A 21,534-nucleotide genomic window follows, 5' to 3' on the forward strand; every position below is an offset into this window, starting at 1 on the left:
GTGAGTGTGGGTGCATGTGTGTGAGCATGCATGTGGGTGCACGTGTGTATGTTTGTGTACCCGTGTGCGCATGGATGTGTGAGTGTGGGTGCATGTGTGTGTGCATTTGTGCATGAGCATGCTGCATGTTGGGGGCTGAACTCTCGGCTGCAGGGGAATGCGGAAACAATCATCACACAGAGGGCACTGACTCTGTCCAAGCCCCTCAGTCTCATTTTCTGTTGCTTCCTCCAAAGTCTTCTGATGACATTCTCAACCCCTGACAGATCAGCATCTTACCTTTTTAGACGCTGTTGAAAAGCACCCATTTTTTTTGCCTCCCTCAGCCCCCTGGCTCTGCTTCCATCCCTGTCACCCTCAAATCAAGGGGCAGTGAGTTCCTCAGAGGCGCTCTGCCCCATCACCAAGGGCCCTGAACATTTTCTGGCCCACGGTTCTGAAATCTCAGGGGCTCAAACAGTCCCAGTGTCCAGATGGACAGAGACATTCTCCATCCACCCCTCACTCCTCCCCTCAGCTAAACCCACCTCTCCTCAATCAACGGCATCTACGTTCCGCTCCATGCAGCGGCCTCCCCCTGCCCCCACAGCCTCCTCCATGCACCCTGGCCAGTTCCAGCCCCGACCCAAGCCTCCTGGCCGATTCTAGGCCCCCCACAACTCCCCCACCGGCTTCAGGCCCCCCAGCATTCTAGACCATTCCAGCTCAGTCACGGGGCTTTGTGTCATCTGATCTGAAGACCATGAGCTGCTCTTGATAGAAGAAAGGCATTGGCCACCGCAAAGAGAAATTTAGTTCCCCTCTTCTAGCAAACCAGAGGGCTGCTTTAAAATTAAAATCTAGGCTGGGCGCGGTGGCTCATGCCTGTAATCCCAGCACTTTGGGAGGCCGAGGCGGGCAGATCACCTGAGGTCAGGAGTTCGAGACCAGCCTCAACATGAAGAAACCCCGTCTCTACTAAAAATGCAAAATTAGCCGGGCATGGTGGCGCATGCCTGTAGTCCCAGCTACTTGGGAGGCTGAGGCAGGAGAATTGCTTGAACTTGGGAGGCGGAGGTTGCGGTGAGCCGAGATTGCACCACTGCACTCCAGCCTAGGCAACAAGAGCAAAACTCCATCTCAAAAAAAATAAAATAAAATAAAAAGTAAAATAAATAAAATTAAATTAAAATCTATCCATCCCCTGTGCTTCCCCATCAAGGCTTTGAACATTTCAGGGTTGCTTTCACCCCAGCGGCCCCTGCAGGGAGGAGGCGAGCCTGCCTTCCTTAGCACATAGCCCATTACGGTTCGTGTGAATCCATCAGTTTACCAGCCTGGACAATTCACTGTGCCGCCTCTCATCCCCAAACAGAAATGAAGTCCGCAGCCAGCCCTGAGGTCAGTGTGCCTTCCTGAGGCTCTGTGGGGCGTGGCTGGGGCTGTGAGATCACCCAGGCTGGAAAGTGATGAAACAGGGACTGGATGTGGGCCACTGGCCAGAGATCAAGGTGAGTGCTTCCAGCCCGATGCTTGGTCTCCCTAACAGATTTCTCACCCACAGATGGGGCTGCTTTCTGAGATGTGTAAGGGACACAGGCTATGGTCTTCCAATACCTACCATGGCCACAAAACCAGAGCTTGGCCAAGAGATTCGGGCTGTGTGGCCTGGTGGTGGGCATCCTGCCAATGGGCCTTTTCCCAGACTAAGCAGAGAGGGTATCCTGCATTGGAAGGAGCCGGCTCTGGAAAGCCCGTCAGCAGGCCAGGCAGAGAGGAGGGGGCCATGCCTCCAATGTCCTGCGTGCAGACAAGGACACGGGGTGGGACCCTGGCTTGGAGCAAACAGTGTGATCACACACAAAGAGTTACATGAAGGTTGGAGGTTATCTTGAAAACTGGTACCTATGGTGCTCTGGCTTTGGGGGTGTGGGTGGAAGGAGGCATCTGACTCTTAGAAGAGTACACGGTTCTCTTTTTCTACAGAAAACCAAATTGTGAAGCCCAATCCTAGACTATTCATCTATCATTTCTTTCCTTTTTTTTGAGACGGAGTCTCGCTCTGTCGCCCAGGCTGGAGTGCAGTGGTGCGATCTCAGCTCCCTGCAACCTCCACGTCCCAGGTTCAAGCAATTCTCCTGCCTCAGCCTTCCGCATAGCTGGGACTACAGGCACACGCTGCCATGCCCAGCTAAATTTTTGTATTTTGGTAGAGACAGGGTTTCACCGTGTTGCCAAGGCTGGTCTCGAACTCCTGAGCTCAGGCAATCTGCCCTCCCCTGCCTCCCAAAGTGCTGGGATTACAGGCGTGAGCAACCATGCCCTGCCCTCTTATTTTGTTTTTTTTTTTGAGACAGAGTCACCCAGGCTGGAGTGCAGTGGTGCTATCTCGGTTCACTGCAACCTCCGCCTTGCATGTTCAAACAATTCTCCTGTCTCAGCCTCCCGAGTAGCTGGGATTACAGGTGCCCACCACCATGCCTGGATAATTTTTGTATTTTTAGTAGAGACGGGGTTTCACCATATTGGTCAGGCTGGTCTCCAACTCCTGACCTCAGGTGATCCACCTGCCTCAGCCTCCCAAAGTGCTGGGATTACAGTCGTGAGCCCCCACACCCGGCCTATTATTTATTTCTTTAAGGTTAAAATGCAAACAGATTCCTGCCTGCAGGTTGCTACATGTGACCCTCAGCTGAGGGTGATGGGGTTCCTAGAGCTTGGGGGTCTCCAAGGGCAGGTGCAGGAGGATGCCAGGAGTACTGTTTGCACTCAATGCTGGGGGCAGGTCATTAGGGAGAAAGATAACTTAACTCTGCTTTGAATTATTTAGAGAGTCTCCTCTGTCGCCCAGGCTGGAGTGCAGTGGCGCAATCATGGCTCGCTGCAGCCTTGAACTCCTGGCCTCAAGGCATCCTCCTGCCTCAAACTCCCAAGTCGCAGGGACTACAGGCGTGTGCCACCATGCCTGGCTAATGTTTTTATTTTGTGTAGAGACGTGGTCTTGCCATGTTGCCCAGGTTGGTCTTGAACTCCTGGGCTCAAGCCATCCTCCCGCCTCAGCTTCCCAAGTAGCTGGGACCACAGGCACACGCCACCATGCCCAGCTAGTTTAAAAAAAAAAAAAAATCATTTTTTGTAGAGACGAGGTCTCCTTGTGTTGCCTGGTCTCGAACTCTTGGATTGCCTCAAGTGATCCTCCTGCCTCAGCCTCCCAAAGTGCTGGGATTACAGGGTGAGCCACCGTGCCCAGCCTGCTTTCAATTCTTAAATCCAAGAGAGAAATATAAGCTGGCATACAAAGTAAGTCTTCCCAATTTTGGGTTGTACTAATCATCTCCAGGATAGAGACTCCAAGCTCAAAGTTACATTTTCTTTCACTCTCATGATCCAGGAAGGGTCTAATTGGGAGAAGCCTCTGGGGCTGCCTAGCGTGGGTGTCTGCTGGAAACTTCTCAAATGTCTCAGCCTATTTAACTGGAGAATTCACTGAAGAATTAAAGGACTCAGTAAAGAAGAGGTTTGGTTTGTTCATGAAAGTAAGTAGCTTGTGAAATGCTTTATTTTCCTGTGACTAAAATTCCACCTTGTAATTCCCAGTAAGGATTGCTTCAAGCTATTCATTAATACAAATTAAACCTGTTTCACCACGTTCATAGGAAAATGGAAAAAAAAAAAAAAAAAGGATCTTCATTCACCAACTGAGGGCTGGCTCTTCTTTGAAGGTAGCTCTGAGATTTTTTTTGTAATGGAGACAAAGGCTTATTTAACTGTTGGGGAGGGGGAAGGAAGACTTAGGCCAGGCAGGTGGGGACATGGAGGATGAGCCATGAGGGGCAACTTAGGTGCCTCTGAAAAGGTCCAGAGCTACCTTAAAAGACAGGGTTTCTATAACAAGTGGTCCTTTCTTTTCCTTTCTTTCTTTTTTTTGGAGACAGTCTCACTCTGTTGCCCAGGCTGGAGTGCAGTGGTGCGATCTTAGCTTACTGCCACCTCTAGCTCCCAGGTTCAAGCAATTCTGCCTCAGCCTCGCAAGTATCTGGGATTACAGGCAACTACCACCATGCCTGGCTAATTTTTTGTGTTTTTAGTGGAGATGGGGTTTCACTGTGTCAGCCAGGATGGTCTCAATCTCTTTACCTCATAATCCGCCCGTTTTGGCCTCCCAAAGTGCTGGGATTACAGGCATGAGCCACCACACCCGGCTTACAGGTGGCCCTTTCTAAGCCCCGAGATGTCACTGCCTTTTCACCGAAGGCAGAAAAAGAATGTAGGCATGTTTGTCTGAGAGGGAGGGATAGTTTTAGGAGAAAGGACCATGAGCACATTTTGAGTGGGAAGTGAGTGGTTTCATTTTCTAGCCTTACAACATGGTTTGGCTCTGTGTCCCCACTCAAATGTCATGGTGAACTGTAATCCCCAGTGCTGGAGGTGGGGCCTGGGGGGAGGGATTGCATCATGGGGGTGATCTTCACGAATGGTTTAGCACCATCCTCTTGGTGCTACTCTAGTGAGAGCGTTCTCACAAGATCTGGTTGGTGAAAAGTGTGCAGCACCTCCCATCTCTTGTTTCTGCTCCTGCCATGTAAGACGCCTGCTCCCACTTCACCTTCTGCTATGAGTGAAAGTTCCCTGAGGCCTCCCCAGAAGCAGAAGCTTCCTGTACAGCCTGTGGGCCACGAGCCAATTAAACCTCTTTTCTTTATAAATTACCCAGCCTCAGGTATTTCTTTATAGCAGTGTGAGAACAGACTAATACACCTTAAAATAGGGATTTACTTTACTATTCTATTTTATGTTTTTGAGATAGGGTCTCGATCTGTCACCCAGGCTGGAGTGCCGTGGCATGATCTCAGCTTACTGCAACCTCTGCCTCCTGGGTTGAAGCGATTCTCATGCCTCAGCCACCCAAGTAGCTGGAATTACAGGCGTGTGCCACCCTGCTCAGCTAATTTTTATATTTTTAGTAGAGATGGGGTTTCTCCATGTTGGCCAGGCTGGTATCGAACTCCTGGACTCAAGCGATCTGCCCACCTTGGCCTCCCCAGAGTGCTAGGATTACAGGCGTGACCCACCCTGCCTGGTCAGGTTTTTTGGGTTTTTTTTTTATTTGTTTTTGTTTTAAATCCAGTTAATGCTGGGTGCCATGACTCGCACCTTTAATCCCAGTGCTTTGGGAGGCCAAGGTGGGAAGATCACTTGAGGCCAGGAGTTTGAGACCAGCCTGGGAAACATCTCCTCTCTACCAAAAAACAAAAACAAAAACAAAACAACAACAAAAAAACAGCCAGGTGTGGTGGTGCACATCTGTAGTCCCAGCTCCTTGGGAGGCTGAGGCAGGAGGATTGCTTGAGCCCAGGAGTTCAAGGCTGCAGTGAACTATGATTGCACCACTGCACTCCAGCCTGGGTGACAGAGCAAGACCCTATCTCTATTTAAGAAAAATGCACCTAAGAAATCACCTTAGTGCTTGGATAAGCTATTAAGGTTTTTGTGTTTTTTCTTCCCTAAGTGTATTAATTACATAGCCAATATAATAACATGGTGGCTAAGATCTTTGAGGTGATTCCAAGCAAGAAGAAAGGAGTTGTTATTAAGCTACAGCTCAGAGTCTCAGAATGAACTATTTCTATTGTCGCTGTCCTTTGCTTAACTGTGGGATAAATATAATTTTTTCAACATTCAACACATGTGTCCTTAATCATTCTCTACGACACTGGTTCCATGTTGCCAAGAGAACCCAGAGCGGCCGCAAACACCTACTGGATTGTTACTGGCCTTTCCTGAGAGGATGACCCGGGCTTTGACTTTGTTCATGTTGAAGTTCTTCAAGTAGGCCTCGTAGATTCTCTTGGCCAGAGATTTGAGATCTGCGGTTTCAGAATCTTCTATGTCATGTTCGCAGGTAAGAATTTCTGCTTTCAGTTTTGCTTTTTCAGATCTTGGCATTCGTCCAAAACGAATCGCTAGGGTTTGGAGGGGGAAACAGGCATGAGCAGTGAGGTCATGACTGCGCGGACAGGGCTGGACGAGGGGCTCCCCCAGGACTTAAACCAGGAATGAAAATTCACAGGCAGTTCAGACCCATCCTTGATTACTATTCGGCTTTCCACTATGGAGAGATGAAAAATTCAAACTCCATGCACTGTAGACTTTTTTTTTTTTTTTGAGACGGAGTCTTGCTCTGTCGCCCAGGCTGGAGTGCAGTGGCCAGATCACAGCTCACTGCAAGCTCCGCCTCCCGGGTTTACACCATTCTCCTGCCTCAGCCTCCCGAGTAGCTGGGACTACAGGCGCCCGCCACCTCGCCCGGATAGTTTTTTGTATTTTTTAGTAGAGACGGGGTTTCACCGTGTTAGCCAGAATGGTCTTGATCTCCTGACCTCGTGATCCGCCCGTCTCGGCCTCCCAAAGTGCTGGGATTACAGGCTTGCGCCACCGCGCCTGGCCCACTGTAGACTTTTAAACAGGTGCAGGCTGAAGGTGACACCATTGTTTGTCTCATCAGTAGGGTGCACACCACCATCAGGTGCATCATCAACCTTTCAGTGAATGAGGTGAACGGGGCTTCAGGGTGAGTTTATATAATAACTGCTTCTTTTTCCAGAAGGTAGACATGCAAGTCTTACGAACGACTTACTTTAGTTACATTCACATCACAATTAGCATGTTCTAAAACTATTACATGATTGGCTAGAAGGAAATTCATAATGTGGCAAGATGTTTGGGGTGGCACACCCTTCCTATGGACAAGGCGAACATTCTGTCATTTTGGTGCCTTCCACTTGGTTTTTCGATTCTGTATCAAAGTCTTACCATTTGAAGTTTCTAACAGCGAGTCCAATGTGCCACTGAATCTCAGCTATTTGAGACTTTTCTTTTCTTTTTTTTTATTTTTTGAGACGGAGTCTTACTCTGTCGCCCAGACTGGAGTGCAGTGGTACGATCTCAGCTCACTGCAACCTCCACCTCCCGGGTTCAAGCAATTCTCCTGTCTCAGCCTCCCAAGTAGCTGGGATTACAGGTGTGCACTACTACACCCAGCTAATTTTTGTATTTTTAGTAGAGATGGGGGTTTTGCCATGTTGGCTGGGCTGGTCTCAAACTCCTGACCTCAAGTGATCCACTCACCTCAGCCTCCCAAAGTGCTAGGATCACAGGTGTGAATCACCAAGCCTGGGAGACTTTTATTTTCTTTCTTTCTTTCTCTCTTTCTCTCTTTTTTTTTTTTTTTTTTTGATGGAATCTCCTCCCTCTGTCACCCAGGCTGCAGTGCAGTGGCGCAATCTCGACTCACTGCAACCTCCGCCTCCCGGGTTCAAGCGATTCTTCTGCCTCAGCCTCCCGAGTAGCTGGAACTACAGGTGCACACCACCACGCCCAGTTAATTTTTTGTATTCTTAGTAGAGACAGGGTTTCACCATATTGGCCAGGCTGGTCTCAAACTCCTGACCTGAAGTGATCCACCCGCCTCAGCCTCCCAAAGTGCTGGGATTACAGGCGTGAACCACCACACCCGGGCAACTTTTATTTTCTTAGGCCACTCTGATTACAAAATGACTTGGGTGTGAAATGTTGAAGCACGTTCATCCATAGCTTGGTCTGTTCCCTTGGAACAAAGAAGGAGAACCGAGGAACGAACTGGGAAAATGTGTGGGGCCACCTTACCTACCGTTGTGTGACATCCCGACGGAAAGGCACTTGTGAAAGCGACAATACTGGCATTTGTTTCTATTCTTTTTCTGGATCTTGCAGCTGCGGTCGCACTTGTCATACACCAGCTTGAGTCGAATCGTTCGCCGAAAGAAGCCCTGTGAGGGTAACACGCAGTGGATTTAAAGACCCGGGCCACTGAGAAACCAGCACACTTGCTTTACTCACCTTTGTTGTTGCTCATTTATTGTTTCTTTTTAAATGAACGAAATTTAGGGAAAAGTTATTCTAGGCCAGGCGTGGTGATCACGACTGTAATCCCAGCACTTTGGGAGGCCAAGGCAGGTGGATCACTTGAGGTCAGGAGTTCGAGACCAGCCTGGCCAACATGGTGAAACTCTGTCTCTACTAAAAATACAAAAATTAGTCTAGTGTGGTGGCACGTGCCTGTAATCCCAGCTACTCCCGAGGCTGAGGCAGGAGAATTGCTTGAACCCGGGAGGCAGAGGTTGCAGTGAGCCGAGATCACCCCACTGCACTTTAGCCTGGGCGACAGAGTGAGACTCTGTCTCAAAAAAAAAAAAAAAAAGAAAAAAGAAAAAAAGAAAAATAGTTCTTCTTCTAAAAAGTCTGAAATGATTGGGACAAATACAGAACTTTAAATATCATTACATTTAATGTGAAAAACAAAAAATGAGGCAGCATTCAAAGTCATTTCAAAATGCCCTTATCTGACTTGGGAAAACACAATTACCGTTTTCCAAAGAGTTACTCAGCCTTGTTACAATGTATATGAATGTAACTATCCCCAGCATTGTGACATTTCCATATTTGTGACTAAAGAGTTTCTAGGAATTTTTGTAAGAGTATATTAACTCCCTCAAAGACAAAAATTATAATAAAAGCCAGCTGTTTGTAAACAATTTTCTTGCTTTGTAAAAGCATCTTAAACTCTACCCAGCAAGAAACAATGTTACTAAATAGTCCATAAAAAGCAAAACTAAATGAGTAATTAATCATGGCCCTAAGGAAAAGGCCACTTTATACGGAGCTTTTTCAAAGGTATGTGGTTAGAAAACTTGCGAAGGAGTGCATTTTTGCTTTGGGTTCTTTTTCCTCTTTGCTTTTAAGTCATTCTTCTATATTTTTGCCACAGTGGGGTATGCTTGGCCCGCAGGAGAGGGACAGCAGTGTGCCGGGGAATGTGAGAGGCAGGCTGACATCTTTTCAATGTCCTTACCTAGGCTTGCACAGCGGGGAGGCTAAGGAACGCATGGGGTTAGAATGAGAAGGGTGGGGAGAGGGTTCTAGACGGCAGAGTGCTACAATGTTCTGGCTGTGAGGTTCTCCCTGTGGCCCAGGCCTCTGAGGCCAGGCCTGGCTCTGGGCAGAATGCTGGTGTTCCAAGATCATACATTGTGCTGGAAAGGCGGTGGCATTTTCCAAATTAGTCAACACCTGCAGTGTGCACCATGAGAAGGGATTTCTGATTCAAACCAAACATTCAGATGATGATATCCCACATATCATGTACATAAGGTGCCAGACTTGAGCACGGCTGTGCAACCCTAAAGGGACGCTGCTGCAGGAGCTCTCCTCATCACTACGCTGGCAAACACGGAAGGGCCACCAGTCCAGCTGGCAGCACGCGGGACAACAGGGCCTGCCTTACACGCACTCCTGGCCCGGGTCACATCTGTTTAGGGCAGGCTGAGCCAGCAGGAGGATGAAGATACACAGGGGGTTCCTGTGGCTCGAATGGGGTGGAGAAGCCCCTGATGTGCAGGAAGGAACTGCCAGGGGGCAGGAGCAGCCAGTCTCTGGTTCCAGTCTCTGCTTCTGGGAGCTAGGGGACCCTAAGCAAGATACTCTGTGTTTCTGATGGCCAATTCCCCCGGCAGGAGCATGAGAACACCTGCCCCACCTGGCCTTCAGGGAGGGTCCAGAGATCAACGGTAATGGCTCTCTGTCTTGTATTAGAATGAAGTGATGTTCTTAATGTGGCTTATTTTCTTTTCTCTTTTTTTTTTTTTTGAGACGAAGTTTTACTCTTGTCTCCCAGGTTGGAGTGCAATGGCTTGATCTTGGCTCACTGCAACCTCCACCTCCTGGGTTCAAGCAGTTCTCCTGCCTCAGCCTCCCAAGTAGCTGGGACTACAGGCATGTGCCACCACACCTGGCTAATTTTTGTATTTTTAGTAGAGACAGGGTTTCTCCATGTTGGCCAGGCTGGTCTTGAACTCCCGACCTCAGGTGATCCAGCCACCTTGGCCTCCCAAAGTGCTGGGATCACAGGCATGAGCCACCGCGCCCAGCCCAATGTGGCTTATTTTCTTTTAAAGAACACACTTCTCTAAGTATTTACAAAGCACAGAGCAACCATTTGTCCTAGACTCTCTAAAGCAGCAATTCCCAACCTTTTTGGCACCAGGGACTGGTTTTGTATAAGACAATTTTTCCACAGATGGGGGATGAGGAGGGATGGTTTCAGGATGAAACTGTTCTACCTTGGAACATCAGGTATTAGATTCTCATAAGGGGCATACAAGCTAGATCCCTCAAATGTGCAGTTCACAATAGGGTTCACGCTCTTGGGGGTTCTGTGCTCTAAAGAGAGAGGCTAATCTATTACTGAGGTCAGTTTCTTTTCTTCTTCTTTTTTTTTTTTTTTTTTTGAGACGGAGTCTTACTCTTGTTGTCCAGGCTGGAGTGCAGTGGCGCAATCTTGGCTCACTGCAACCTCTGGCTCCTGGGTTCAAGCGATTCTCCTGCCCCGGCCTCCCAAGCAGCTGGGATTACAGGCACCCACCACCATGCCTGGCTAACGTTTTTGTATTTTTAGTAGAGACAGCGTTTCACCATGTTGACCAGGCCGGTTTCGAACTCCTGATCTCAGGTGATCCACTCGCCTTGGCTTCCCAAAGTGCTGGAATTATAGGTGTGAGATACCGCGCCTGGCCTGAGGTCAGTTTCTTATCCGGGACTTTCTGCAATCTCTCAGTAATGACTGCCATTTGCTATAAAAGTAACCACAAGTGGTTGATGGTGGCAGCCACCGGGCCCTGTTCCAGGTCCCCTCTACCTTGCAGCCTTCACACGCGTGGACTCCGTAATGGTAGCCTGAGGCCTTGTCCCCGCAGATTCTACATTCGATGTTCAATGCTCCACTGGGAGACTCGTCCACGCTGCCGGGGACCACAGGATAAGTCACCGAGGAGGGGCTCGAAGCTGGTGAAAGCGTGTCTGGGGAAAAAGAGGAGAGACAGATGAATAGTCCAGGCATCACTATCCTGTGTCTGAACCGGGTCTACGAGGATGTGATTTAGCATATGAGGCATCTAATGCTGAGGCGTAAACCTCAGAATACCCATGCAGGGCCGGGCCCTGCCTCTGGGTCACACCCTCTTGCACTCCTACAGCTGCCGTTGTGCTGTGCTCCCAAAGCCAGCATGCTCGCTCCGACTGCTGCTGAGCTGACCCCGAGCTCCGGACCCACACATCTCAGATCACGCATCCCTAGACCCACGCATCTCCGCCCCGCATATCTCCGGACTCGAGTGTCTCCAATCCACACATCTCCGCCCTGCACATCTCATTCCGACATCTTCGATCTGAGCATCTCTGATCCGAGCATCTCCAATCAGCGCATCGCCGCCCCGCGCATCTCCGGACCTGCACATCTCCCATCCACACATCTTCAGATTCTCATCTCCGGACCTGCGCATCTCCGGACCCGTGCATCTCCGGAACCGCAGATCTCTGGACCCGTGGATCTCTGGACCCGTGGATCTCTGGACCCGTGCATTTCCGATCTGCTCATCTCTGTTCTGCATATCTCCAGACCCACTATCTCCGGACCCCCGCATCTCTGGACCCGTGCATTTCCTGACCCCCTACAGCTCCTGATTCGCATATCTCCGCTCCGCACATTTCTGGACCCACGTATCTCCGATTCGCCCATCTCCTGATCTGCGCATCTCCGGACCCGCGTATCTCCTGGCCCTCCACATCTCCTGATCCCCACATCTCCGCTCCGCACATCTCCGGACTCCCTCATCTCCTGCTCCATACATCTTGGGACCCTCACCTCTCCGGATCCACACATCTCGGGACCTCTACATCTCTGATCCGCACATCTCGGGACTGGCACATCTCCTGATCCGCATATCTCCGGACCCCCACATCTCCGATCTGCACCTCTGGGTACCCGCACATCTCCGGACCGCACATCTTGGGAACCGCACTTCTCCAGACCCGTACATCAGACCCACACATCTCCTGATCTGCACATCTGGGGACCGCACATCTCCGCTGCACACATCACCAGACCATCTCGCCCATACCTCACCCTGCAGGACTCCCCGTGCCCCCGCGCTGACAGTGCCACACAGAACTCTTTTTGTTTGCTTCCTTCCTTCCAGTTCTTCCACAATTGCCAACTCAGTAAATGGCACCAGAATACAGTATAAAAATCTGTGTGGGTAACACCAAATGCATAATCCATGAAAGAGAAAATATAAGTTGGAATTTATGAAAGCTAATTAAACCTTCTGCTCTGCAAAACACATTGCTAAGAAAATTAAAGACAAGCCACAGACTGGGAGAAAATATTTTCAATACACATGTGGTAATATACAAAGAGGTCTTAAAACAACAATAAGAAAACAAACAACTCAATTGAAAAATGGGGGCTGCGTGTGGCGGCCAGGTGTGGTGGCTCATGCCTGTAATCCCAGCACTTTGGGAGGCCAAGGTGGGCAGTCACGAAGTCAGGAGATGGAGACCATCCTGACTAACACGGTGAAACCCCGTCTCTACTAAAAATAACAAAAATTAGCCGGGCGTGGTGTCATGCGCCTGTAGTCCCAGCTACTTGGGAGGCTGAGGCAGGTGAATCGCTTGAACCCGGGAGGCGGAGGCTGCAGTGAGCTGAGATCATGCCACTGCACTCCAACCTGGTGACAGAGCAAGACTACGTCTCAAAAGGAAAAAAAAATGGGCAAAAGATCTGAACAGTCACTTCAGCAAAGATGATATACAGATGGCAATTAAGCATATGAAACGATGCTCAGCATCATATGTCATTGGGGCATTGAGAATGAGAACAACAATGTGGTGTCACCACACACCTACTAGGATGACCAAAATCCACAAAACTGACATCATCAAATTTGGTGAGGATGTGGAGCAACAGGAACCCCCATTCATTGCTGGTGGGAGTGCAACATGAGACAGCCCCCTTGGAGGACATTCTGGCAGTCTCTGACAAAGCAAAGCAGTTTTACTGTATGATGGAATCACACTCGTAGGTATTTGTCCAGTTGATTTGGAAACTTCTGTCCACACAAAACCTACACAAGTTTAGAGCAGCTTTTTTTTTTTTTTTTTTTTTTTGAGACAGAGTCTCACTCTGTCACCCAGGCTGGAGTGCAGTGGCACAATCTCAGCTCACTGCAACCTCTGCCTCCAGGTTTAAGTGATTCTCCTGCCTCAGCCTTCCAAGTAGCTGGGATTACAGGCACCCATCACCATGCCCAGCTAATTTCTGTATTTTTAGTAGAGACAGGGTTTCACCATGTTGGCCAGGCTGGTCTCAAACTCCTGACCTCAAGTGATCTGCCCCCCTTGGCCTCCCAAAGTGCTGGGATTATAGGTGTGAGCCACTGCGCCCGGCCAGCTTTATTCTTAATTGCCAAAAATTGGAAGCAACCAAGATGCCCTTAAATAGGTGAATAGATATACAAACTGTGGTACAAACAGACAGTGGGACTTCATTCAGTGTAAAAAGAAATGAGGTATCAAGCCATGGAAAGACATGAATGACTCTTAAATGCATATTGTTATAAAAGAAATCAGTCTGAAAAGGCTACATACTATATGACTTCAAATTCATGGCATTCTGGAAAAGGCAAAATTATAGCAACGGTAAAAAGAACCATTTCTGAGCTGGCTAGGGGTGGGAGAGGCAGGGTTGAATAGGTGAAGCATGGGGTTTTTTGATGTGGTGAGACTATTCATATGAAAATGTAACAGTGGTCTGGGTATGGTGGGTCATGCCTGTCATCCCAGCACTTTGGGAGGCTGAGGTCGGCAGATCACTTGAGCTCAGGAGTTTGAGACCAGCCTGGGCAACATGGTCAAACCCTGTCTTTACAAAAAATACATAAATTTGCTGGGCGTGGCAGTGTGCACCTCTAATCCCAGCTGCTTGGGAAGATGAGGTGGGAGGATCACCTGAGCCCTGGGAGGCTGAGGCTGCAGGGAGCTGAGATTGTGCTGCCACTGTACTCCAGCCTGGGTGTCACAGTGAGACCTCCATCTAAAAAAAGAGTAGAATAGAATAGAATAGAATAGAATAGAATAGAATAGAATAGAATAGAATAGAATAGAATAGAATAGAATAGAATAGAATAGAATAGAATAGAATAGAATAGAAAAAGAAAGAGAGAAAGAGAAAGAGAGAAAGAGAGAAAGAGAGAAAGAGAAAAAGAAAGAACGAAGGAAAGAAAGAAAAAGAAAGAGAGACCGGGCATGGTGGCTCACGCCTGTAATCTCAGCGCTTTGGGAAGCCGAAGTGGGTGGATCATGAGGTCAGGAGTTTGAGACCAGCCTGGCCCACATAGCGAAACGTCATCTCTACTAAAAATACAAAAAAATTAGCCAGGTATGGTGGTGCGTGCCTGTAGTCCCAGCTACTCGGGAAGCTGAGGCAGCAGAATGGCTTGAACCCGGGAGGTGGAGGTTGCAGTGAGCCGAGATTGTGCCACTGCACTCCAGCCTGGGTGACAGAGTGAGACAAGAATGCAAGAAAGAGAGAGAAGGAAAATGTAGTGGTGGATATATGACACTATGCATTTGTGAAAACCCACAGAACTTTATAGTTCAGATTGAACCTAACGTGTGCAAATGAAACAAAACTAATTTAGGAGGTTGGAGGATCCCAGGGTGGAATGCAGAAGGTAACAAAACAATCTAACTGTGCTACGAATGTAGGAAACAATCTCAGGGGAAAAAGTGGGGGCAGGTACGGAAAGGCGCTGGACTGAATAATTTAGAATGACTGGAATCTATAAGACTAAAGGCAAAAGGATCTGCTCATCAACACTGTGCTCTAGCTGAAGTTTTTTTCCCACAGGGTGTGGGTTAACAATTCTGATGCCACTGTACAGGTATACGGAAAATGAACAACGAATTCAAGGAATGGTGAAGTTGACAGGTAGGCAAGTGGAGGAGGCTAGAACAATCCATCTGATAACAGATGAGGGCTGAGACATCAGCACACACTCATGTTTGGCTTACTACAGCTATAGATGGCCACGGACTGAAATACTGATAGATTCCTGTATACACATAGGTTAGTATGTACACGTATATGTATTTGCTTTGTCAACTGAGAGAGCCTAAAAAAGGGATACTTCAGTAGCATCCTGAAATGATGATAGTGAACGCTGCCTGGGACCCACATGGAGCTGGATACAGTCCTGTTCTCACCTCTCACAGTGGAAGATCACTGAAGTCATGGAGCATCAGGCAAAGAGCTCAGAGTGGTTTTGCCTCAGCAGTGGGGCAAAGTTATCTCTAAAATAAACACTGCAATGGTCCCATCTAATGAAGCTGAAAAACAGGACCTGGAAGGATCGAACATTTTCCAAGTCACTTAACTGCATCCCAGAACAAAGTTCAGGAATATTTATAGGAAATCAAAAATATCCATCACCCAATAAAGTTCCCAACATATGGCATCCAATGAAAACAATTGGCCGGGCGCGGTGGCTCACACCTGTAATCCTAGCACTTTGCGAGGCCAAGGTGGGCGGATCACTTGAGGTCAGGAGTTCAAAATCAGCTTGGCCGTCATGGTGAAACTCTGTCTCTGCTAAAAATACAAAAAATTATCTGGGCATGGTGGTTAGCGCCTGTAATCCCAGCTACTTGGGAGGCTGAAGCAGGAGAATTGCTTGAACCTGGGAGGCGGAGGTTGCAGTGAGCTGAGATTGTGCCACCGCACTCCAGCCTGGGTGACAGAGCAAGACTCCATCTCCAAGGAAAAGAAAAAAAAAGAAAGAAAAAGAAAAAGAAAAAAAAATTGCAGGACACATGAAGAATCAGAAAAATATGACCCATGACGAGGAGAAAAATAAATGAATGGAAAGGGACTCAGAAGTGACACAGATGACAGAAATTGTGGCTAAGAGTTTTTTTTGTTGTTGTTTTTGTTTTGTTTTGTTTTGTTTTGTGTTGTGTGTGTGTGTGTGTGTGTGTGTTTGAGATGGAGTTTCGCTCTTGATGCCCAGGCCGGAGTGGTGTGATCTCGGCTCACCACAACCTCCACCTCCCGGGTTCAAGCGATTCTCTTGCCTTAGCTTCCCTAGTAGCTGGGATTACAGGCACATGCCACTATGCCTGGCTAACTTGGTATTTTTAGTAGAGGTGGGGTTTCTCCATGTTAGTCAGGCTGGTCTCGAACTCCTGACCTCAGATGATCTGCCCACCTCAGCCTCAAGACATTTTTAAAAAGTTATTCTGGGCTGGGCTCATGCCTGTAATCCCAACACTTTGGGAGGCCAAGGCGGGAGAATTGCTTGAACCCAGGAGTTTGAGACCAGTCTGGGCAACAAAGTGAGATCCCTGTCTCTACAAAAAATTTAAAAATTAGCCAGGTGTGGTGGTGTGTGCCTGTGGTCCCAGCTATATAGGAGGCTAAGGTGGGAGGATTCCTTGAGCCCAGGAGGTCGGGGCTGCAGTGAGCTGTGATCACACCACTGCACTCCAGCCTGGGCAACAAAGTGAGACCCTGTCTCTAAAACAAAACAGCAAAAAAAGTTATTCTGACCATATTCTAAATGTTTAAGAAGCTGAGTGAAAGACTGGACATGTTATATAGATACATGGGTGAAAACAGAACCAAATCATGCTTTTAGTGATGAAAACTATAATATCTAATATGGAAAATACACTGGATGGGATTAGGAGAAGATTAGATATTGCAGAAGAAAAAATTAGTAAATTTGAAGATGTAGCAATAGAAACTGTCCAAAGTGAAACACAGAAACAAGACTTAAAAAAAGAACTTAGCATTAGTGAACTGTATGACAACTTGAAGTGGCCTAACGTATATATAACTGGAGCTCCCAAAGGTAGAGAGAGACGGACAAAAAAAATTTGAAGAAATAATGGCCTAACCTTCTGAATTTGATGAAAACAATAAATGCACTGATCCCAGATGCTCAATGAACCTCAAGCACAAGAAGCATAAAGGAAGAAACCATCAAATGGTTCAGAATTGGTGAGAAAGAAAAAAATGTAGAAGCAGCCAGACACATAAAAAGGTAAAAGATAACAAGAGGTTGGCAAGGATGTAGAGAAAAAAGAACCCATGTCCAATGTTGGTAGTATTGTGAATTAGAATAGCATTATGGAAAATAAGTATGGAGGTTCCTCAAAAAAACAAAAATAGCACTACGTATGATCCAGCAATCCCACTTCCAGGTTTATATCCAAGGAGATTGGATCCAGTGCACTGAAGAGATGCCTACACCTCCACGTTCACTGTGGCACCATACACAGTAGCCTGATGTGGAATCATCCTAAATGATCATTAATGAATAAAGAGATAAAGAAAATGTGACACACACACACACACACACACACATACACACAGATACTATTCAGCCTTAAAAAAGAAGGAAATTTCATTTGCAACAACATGGGTAAATCTGGAAAGTATTACGCTAAGTAAAATAAGCCAGGCACAGAAAGACAAATACCATGTGATCTCATATGTGAAATCTAAAAAGGTCAAACTCACAGCAGTAGAGAGTGCAATGGTGGTTATCAGGGGCTAAGGCTGCCGGGGGGAATGGGGGGATGTTGGTCAAAAGGAACAAGGTTTTAGTTACACAGGAAGAATAAGATTTAGTGATCTACTACCCAGTATGGTGACCATAATTAACAATGATGTGTTGTATATTTCAAAATTGCTCAAGAAATACTTTTTTTTTTTTTGAGATGGAGTCTTGCTCTGTTGCCCAGGCTGGAGTGCAGTAGCATGATCTCAGCTCACTGCAGCCTCTGCCTCTTGGGTTCAAGTGATTCTCCTGCCTCAGCCTCCTGAGTAGCTAGGACTACAGGTGTGTACCACCATGCCTGGCTAATTTTTGTGTTTTTAGTAGGTACAGGGTTTCACCATGTTGGCCAGGCTGGTCTGAAACTCCCGACCTCAAGTGATCCACCCGCCTTAGCCTCCCAAAGTGCTGGGATTGGGCCTGGCCTCAAGGAGCAGCCTTTAAGTGTTCTCACCACACACAAAAAATGGTAAGTTGGTGAGGTGGTGGATATGTTCATTAGCTTGATTTACACATTCCCCAATGTAAACATAGACCAAAACATCACATTGTGCCCCATAAAAATACAATTATTATTTGTCAATTAAAAATTAAAACTAAAATTAATCTCAGTGAGCTGAGATTACACAACTGCACTGCAGCCTGGGCAACAGAGTGAGACTCTGTCTCAAAAATAGATATAAATATAAATATACATATATATAAATATACATATATAAACAACCATATATATATGTGTGTGTGTGTATATATATATATGGCTGGGTATGGTGGCTCACGCCTGTAATCCCAGCACTTCGGAAGGCTGAGACGGGTGGATCGCTTGAGCCCAGAAGTTTGAGACCAACCTGGGCAACATGGTGAAACCCCGTCTCTACAAAAAATACAAGAAATTTACCTGGGCATGGTGGCGGGTACCTGTAGTCTCAGCTACTTGGGAGGCTGAGGTAGGAGGATTACCTGGGCCTGGGAGGTTGAGGCTGCAGTGAGCTGAGATCATGCCACTGAATTCCAGCCTGGGCTCAGAGTGAGACCCTCTCTCAAATAAATAAATAAATAAAAATATGAAGTATCCATAAAAAAAGGACATTGATAAATTGGACTTCATCAAAATTAAGAACTGGTCTGGCATGATGGCTCATACCTATAATCCCAGCACTTTGGGAGGCAGAGGTGGGAGGGTCGCTTGAGTGCAGGAGTTCAAGACCAACCCTGGCCACATAATGAGTCTCCATATCCACACAAAAAAAAGAAAAACTTAGCCAAACATGGTGGTACACACCTGTGGTCCCAGCTACTCAGGAGGCTGAGGTCGGAGGGTCTCCTGAGCCCAAGAGGTCAAGGCTGCAGTAAGCCATGATCATAACACTGCACTCTAGCCTGGGCAACAGATTGAGACCCTATCTCAAAAACAAAACAAAATAAACAAAAAAACTATTTTTTTTTTTTAAAGATACTATTAGTAGAAAGAAAAGAAAGACAAACCACACACTGGGGAAAATATTGTAGATCACATGTCTGGTAAAGTATTTGTATTCAAAATATATAAATAATGTTCAATAGTGAATAGTGGAAAAACAAATAACTCAATTAAAAAATAAGCAAAAGATTTGAATAGAAATGTCAACAAAGAAGATATATGGTAAATAAGCATACGAAAAGATGCTCAACATCACCAGGGAAGTGCAAATAAAAACCACCACAGTGAGAGACCATCACACACCTACTGACATGGTTAAAATTAAAAAGATTGATCATGTCTCATGCTGATGAGGGTATGGAGGAACTGGAACTCCCCCATATACTGCCAGTGGGAATATAAAATAGTATAGCATTTTCTAAGATTTTTCCGAAATGTTGGAAAAGATTTTGGCAGTTTCTTAAAAAGTTACACAAACACCTACCATCTGTTCCAGCCATCACACTCCTAGGTATTTATTCAAGAGAAATGAAAGCAGAGGTCTATACACAGACTTGTACATGAATGTTCATAGCAGCTTTATTTGTAATAGCCACAAGCTAGAAACAAACTCAATGCTCATCAACAGGTGCGTGAATCAGCAAACTGTGCTATGTTCACATGATGGATGAAGAAGAATGAACTACTGATGCTTGCTGCAATGCAGATGAGTCTCACAGCCATTCTGCAGAGCGAAAGAAGCCAGCCTAGAAAGAGTACGTGCTGTATGATTCCATTTATATAAAATTCTAGGAAATATAAAGCAACCTAGAATGATAGAAAGTGGATCAGTGGTTTACTGGGGGAGGGAGGCAGGGAAGTATAGGGCTGGGGAAAGAGTAATTAGAAAACAGCACAAGTGGCCGGGCGCAGTGGCTCACACCTGTAATCCCAGCACTTTGGGAGGCCGAGGCAGGCGGATCACGAAATCAGGAGATCGAGACCATCCTGGCTAACCCGGTGAAACCCTGTCTCTACCAAAAACACAAAAAATTAGCTGGGCGTTGTGGTAGGCGCCTGTAGTCCCAGCTACTCGGCAGGAGAATGGAGTGAACCTGGGAGGCGGAGGTTGCAGTGAGTCAAGATCGCACCACTGCACTCCAGCCTGGGTGACAGATAGAGGCTCCATCTCAAAAAAAAAAGAAAAAGAAAACAGTACAAGTAAACTTCAGGGGTGACAGACAGAGGCACTACTGATAGATGCAGGAGGCAGATAAGGGGGGAGTCCCTAGAGAATCTGCAACCTGCCCCATAAGTGTTTACATCAGATGCTTTTGTGCAGATGAGGGAACCTGCCCAGGGTTCCCTTGTCTGGACAGGCCCGCAAGGGACGGGGACCCAGCTGGGCACTGGGAGAATGGGGTGGAGCCACGGGAAGTTCTCACCTTGCGCATTGGGGAGGAGCCTGGCCTCCAGCTCATGTGTGGTGGCCTGGTTATCAGTCTGTGAGCTGGGAACCCACTGGCAGGATCCCCTCTAGCTTTGCTGAGAGTTTTTCTCTTTTTTCCTTTTCACCCAATACTGCTCTCCTCACCCTTCTATGTGTCCACGTGCCTAATTTTTCCTGGTCATGACACGAGAACCCAGATTTAGTTGAACTAAGGAGCAAAAATTCTGCATCACGATTTTGAGTGTGATGATGGTTTCACAGGTGCGTGTGCATGTACACGTATCAGACTGTAACCTTTAAGGATGTGCAGTTTATTGTATGTCAATTATGGCAATAAAGCCGGGAAGAAAAACCAGGGGTAAAAAAGTACGTTGGCTGAGTGAACCAGCCTCACCCATCCGGTCTCCTGGGTGTAAAGTTTAAAGTAAGTGCATTTAATATTCGGCCCTTCTGAAAGACCAGTCTACCTAACTAGGAATATTACCCAAAAGAGCAGATTAGATACAAAGATGAAAGATCTAATTTACAAATAAGAAATAATCTTAAATAACCTCATCTCTCAGACTTCGCAGTAACAGTACAGTAAAACCCGGAAAGAAGCAAAGAGGTTTTAAGGATTGTGAGATGAGTACAAATGACCACATGTATGAATAAGAGCGAGGAAATGCTGGGAGGGAAATAAAAACGGGTTATCACCCCACTCGCTACTTCAAAGGCTAGTGGTCAAAACCAGGGATGTGTGTCCAGGACAATTCAGTGTGGTCACTTTTTATAAGTTCTCCTTTTTTTTCTTTTTGCCATAAAGTTCCTTGGAATTGGTTCAAAACAAATTTGGAACCCTCTCTCTCCTCCCCTGAACCCTTGTTATTTATTTATTTATTTAAAAACGGAGTCTCACTCTGTTGCCCAGGCTGGAGTGCAGTGGTGTGATCTTGGCTCACTGCAATCTCCGCCTCCCGGGTTCAAGTGACTCTGCTGCCTCAGCCTCCAGAGTAGTTGGGATGACAGACCGAGATTGCACCACTGCACTCCAGCCTGGGCAACAAGAGTGAAACTCTGTCTCAAAATATAAAAAAATAAAATAAAATAAAATATTTTATATTAATTGGATCATAAGAAATATGTCCTTAAGCTTAAGAGGTGCATGCCTCCATGCCCAGGTAATTTTTTTGCATTTTTAGTAGAGATGAGGTTTCACCATGTTGGCCAGG

At 46.9% G+C, this 21,534-nt stretch overlaps 1 protein-coding gene across 19 annotated transcripts in view; it reads right to left on the reverse strand.

The window, feature by feature from the left end:
• PPARA (peroxisome proliferator activated receptor alpha) overlaps positions 1-21,534 on the reverse strand; it is a 102,858-nt gene that overhangs the window by 19,049 nt on the left and 62,275 nt on the right. For all 19 annotated transcript variants that reach the window (XM_028827106.2, XM_028827107.2, XM_077948034.1 and 16 more), the window contains 3 exon segments: positions 10,712-10,872; positions 7,649-7,787; positions 5,740-5,942 (listed from right to left, as the gene is read on the reverse strand). In XM_028827106.2, the coding sequence (XP_028682939.1) occupies positions 5,740-5,942; positions 7,649-7,787; positions 10,712-10,872 (503 nt within the window).

This window comes from Macaca mulatta, chromosome 10, assembly GCF_049350105.2.
Source record: "Macaca mulatta isolate MMU2019108-1 chromosome 10, T2T-MMU8v2.0, whole genome shotgun sequence".
Lineage (NCBI taxonomy): Eukaryota > Metazoa > Chordata > Mammalia > Primates > Cercopithecidae > Macaca > Macaca mulatta.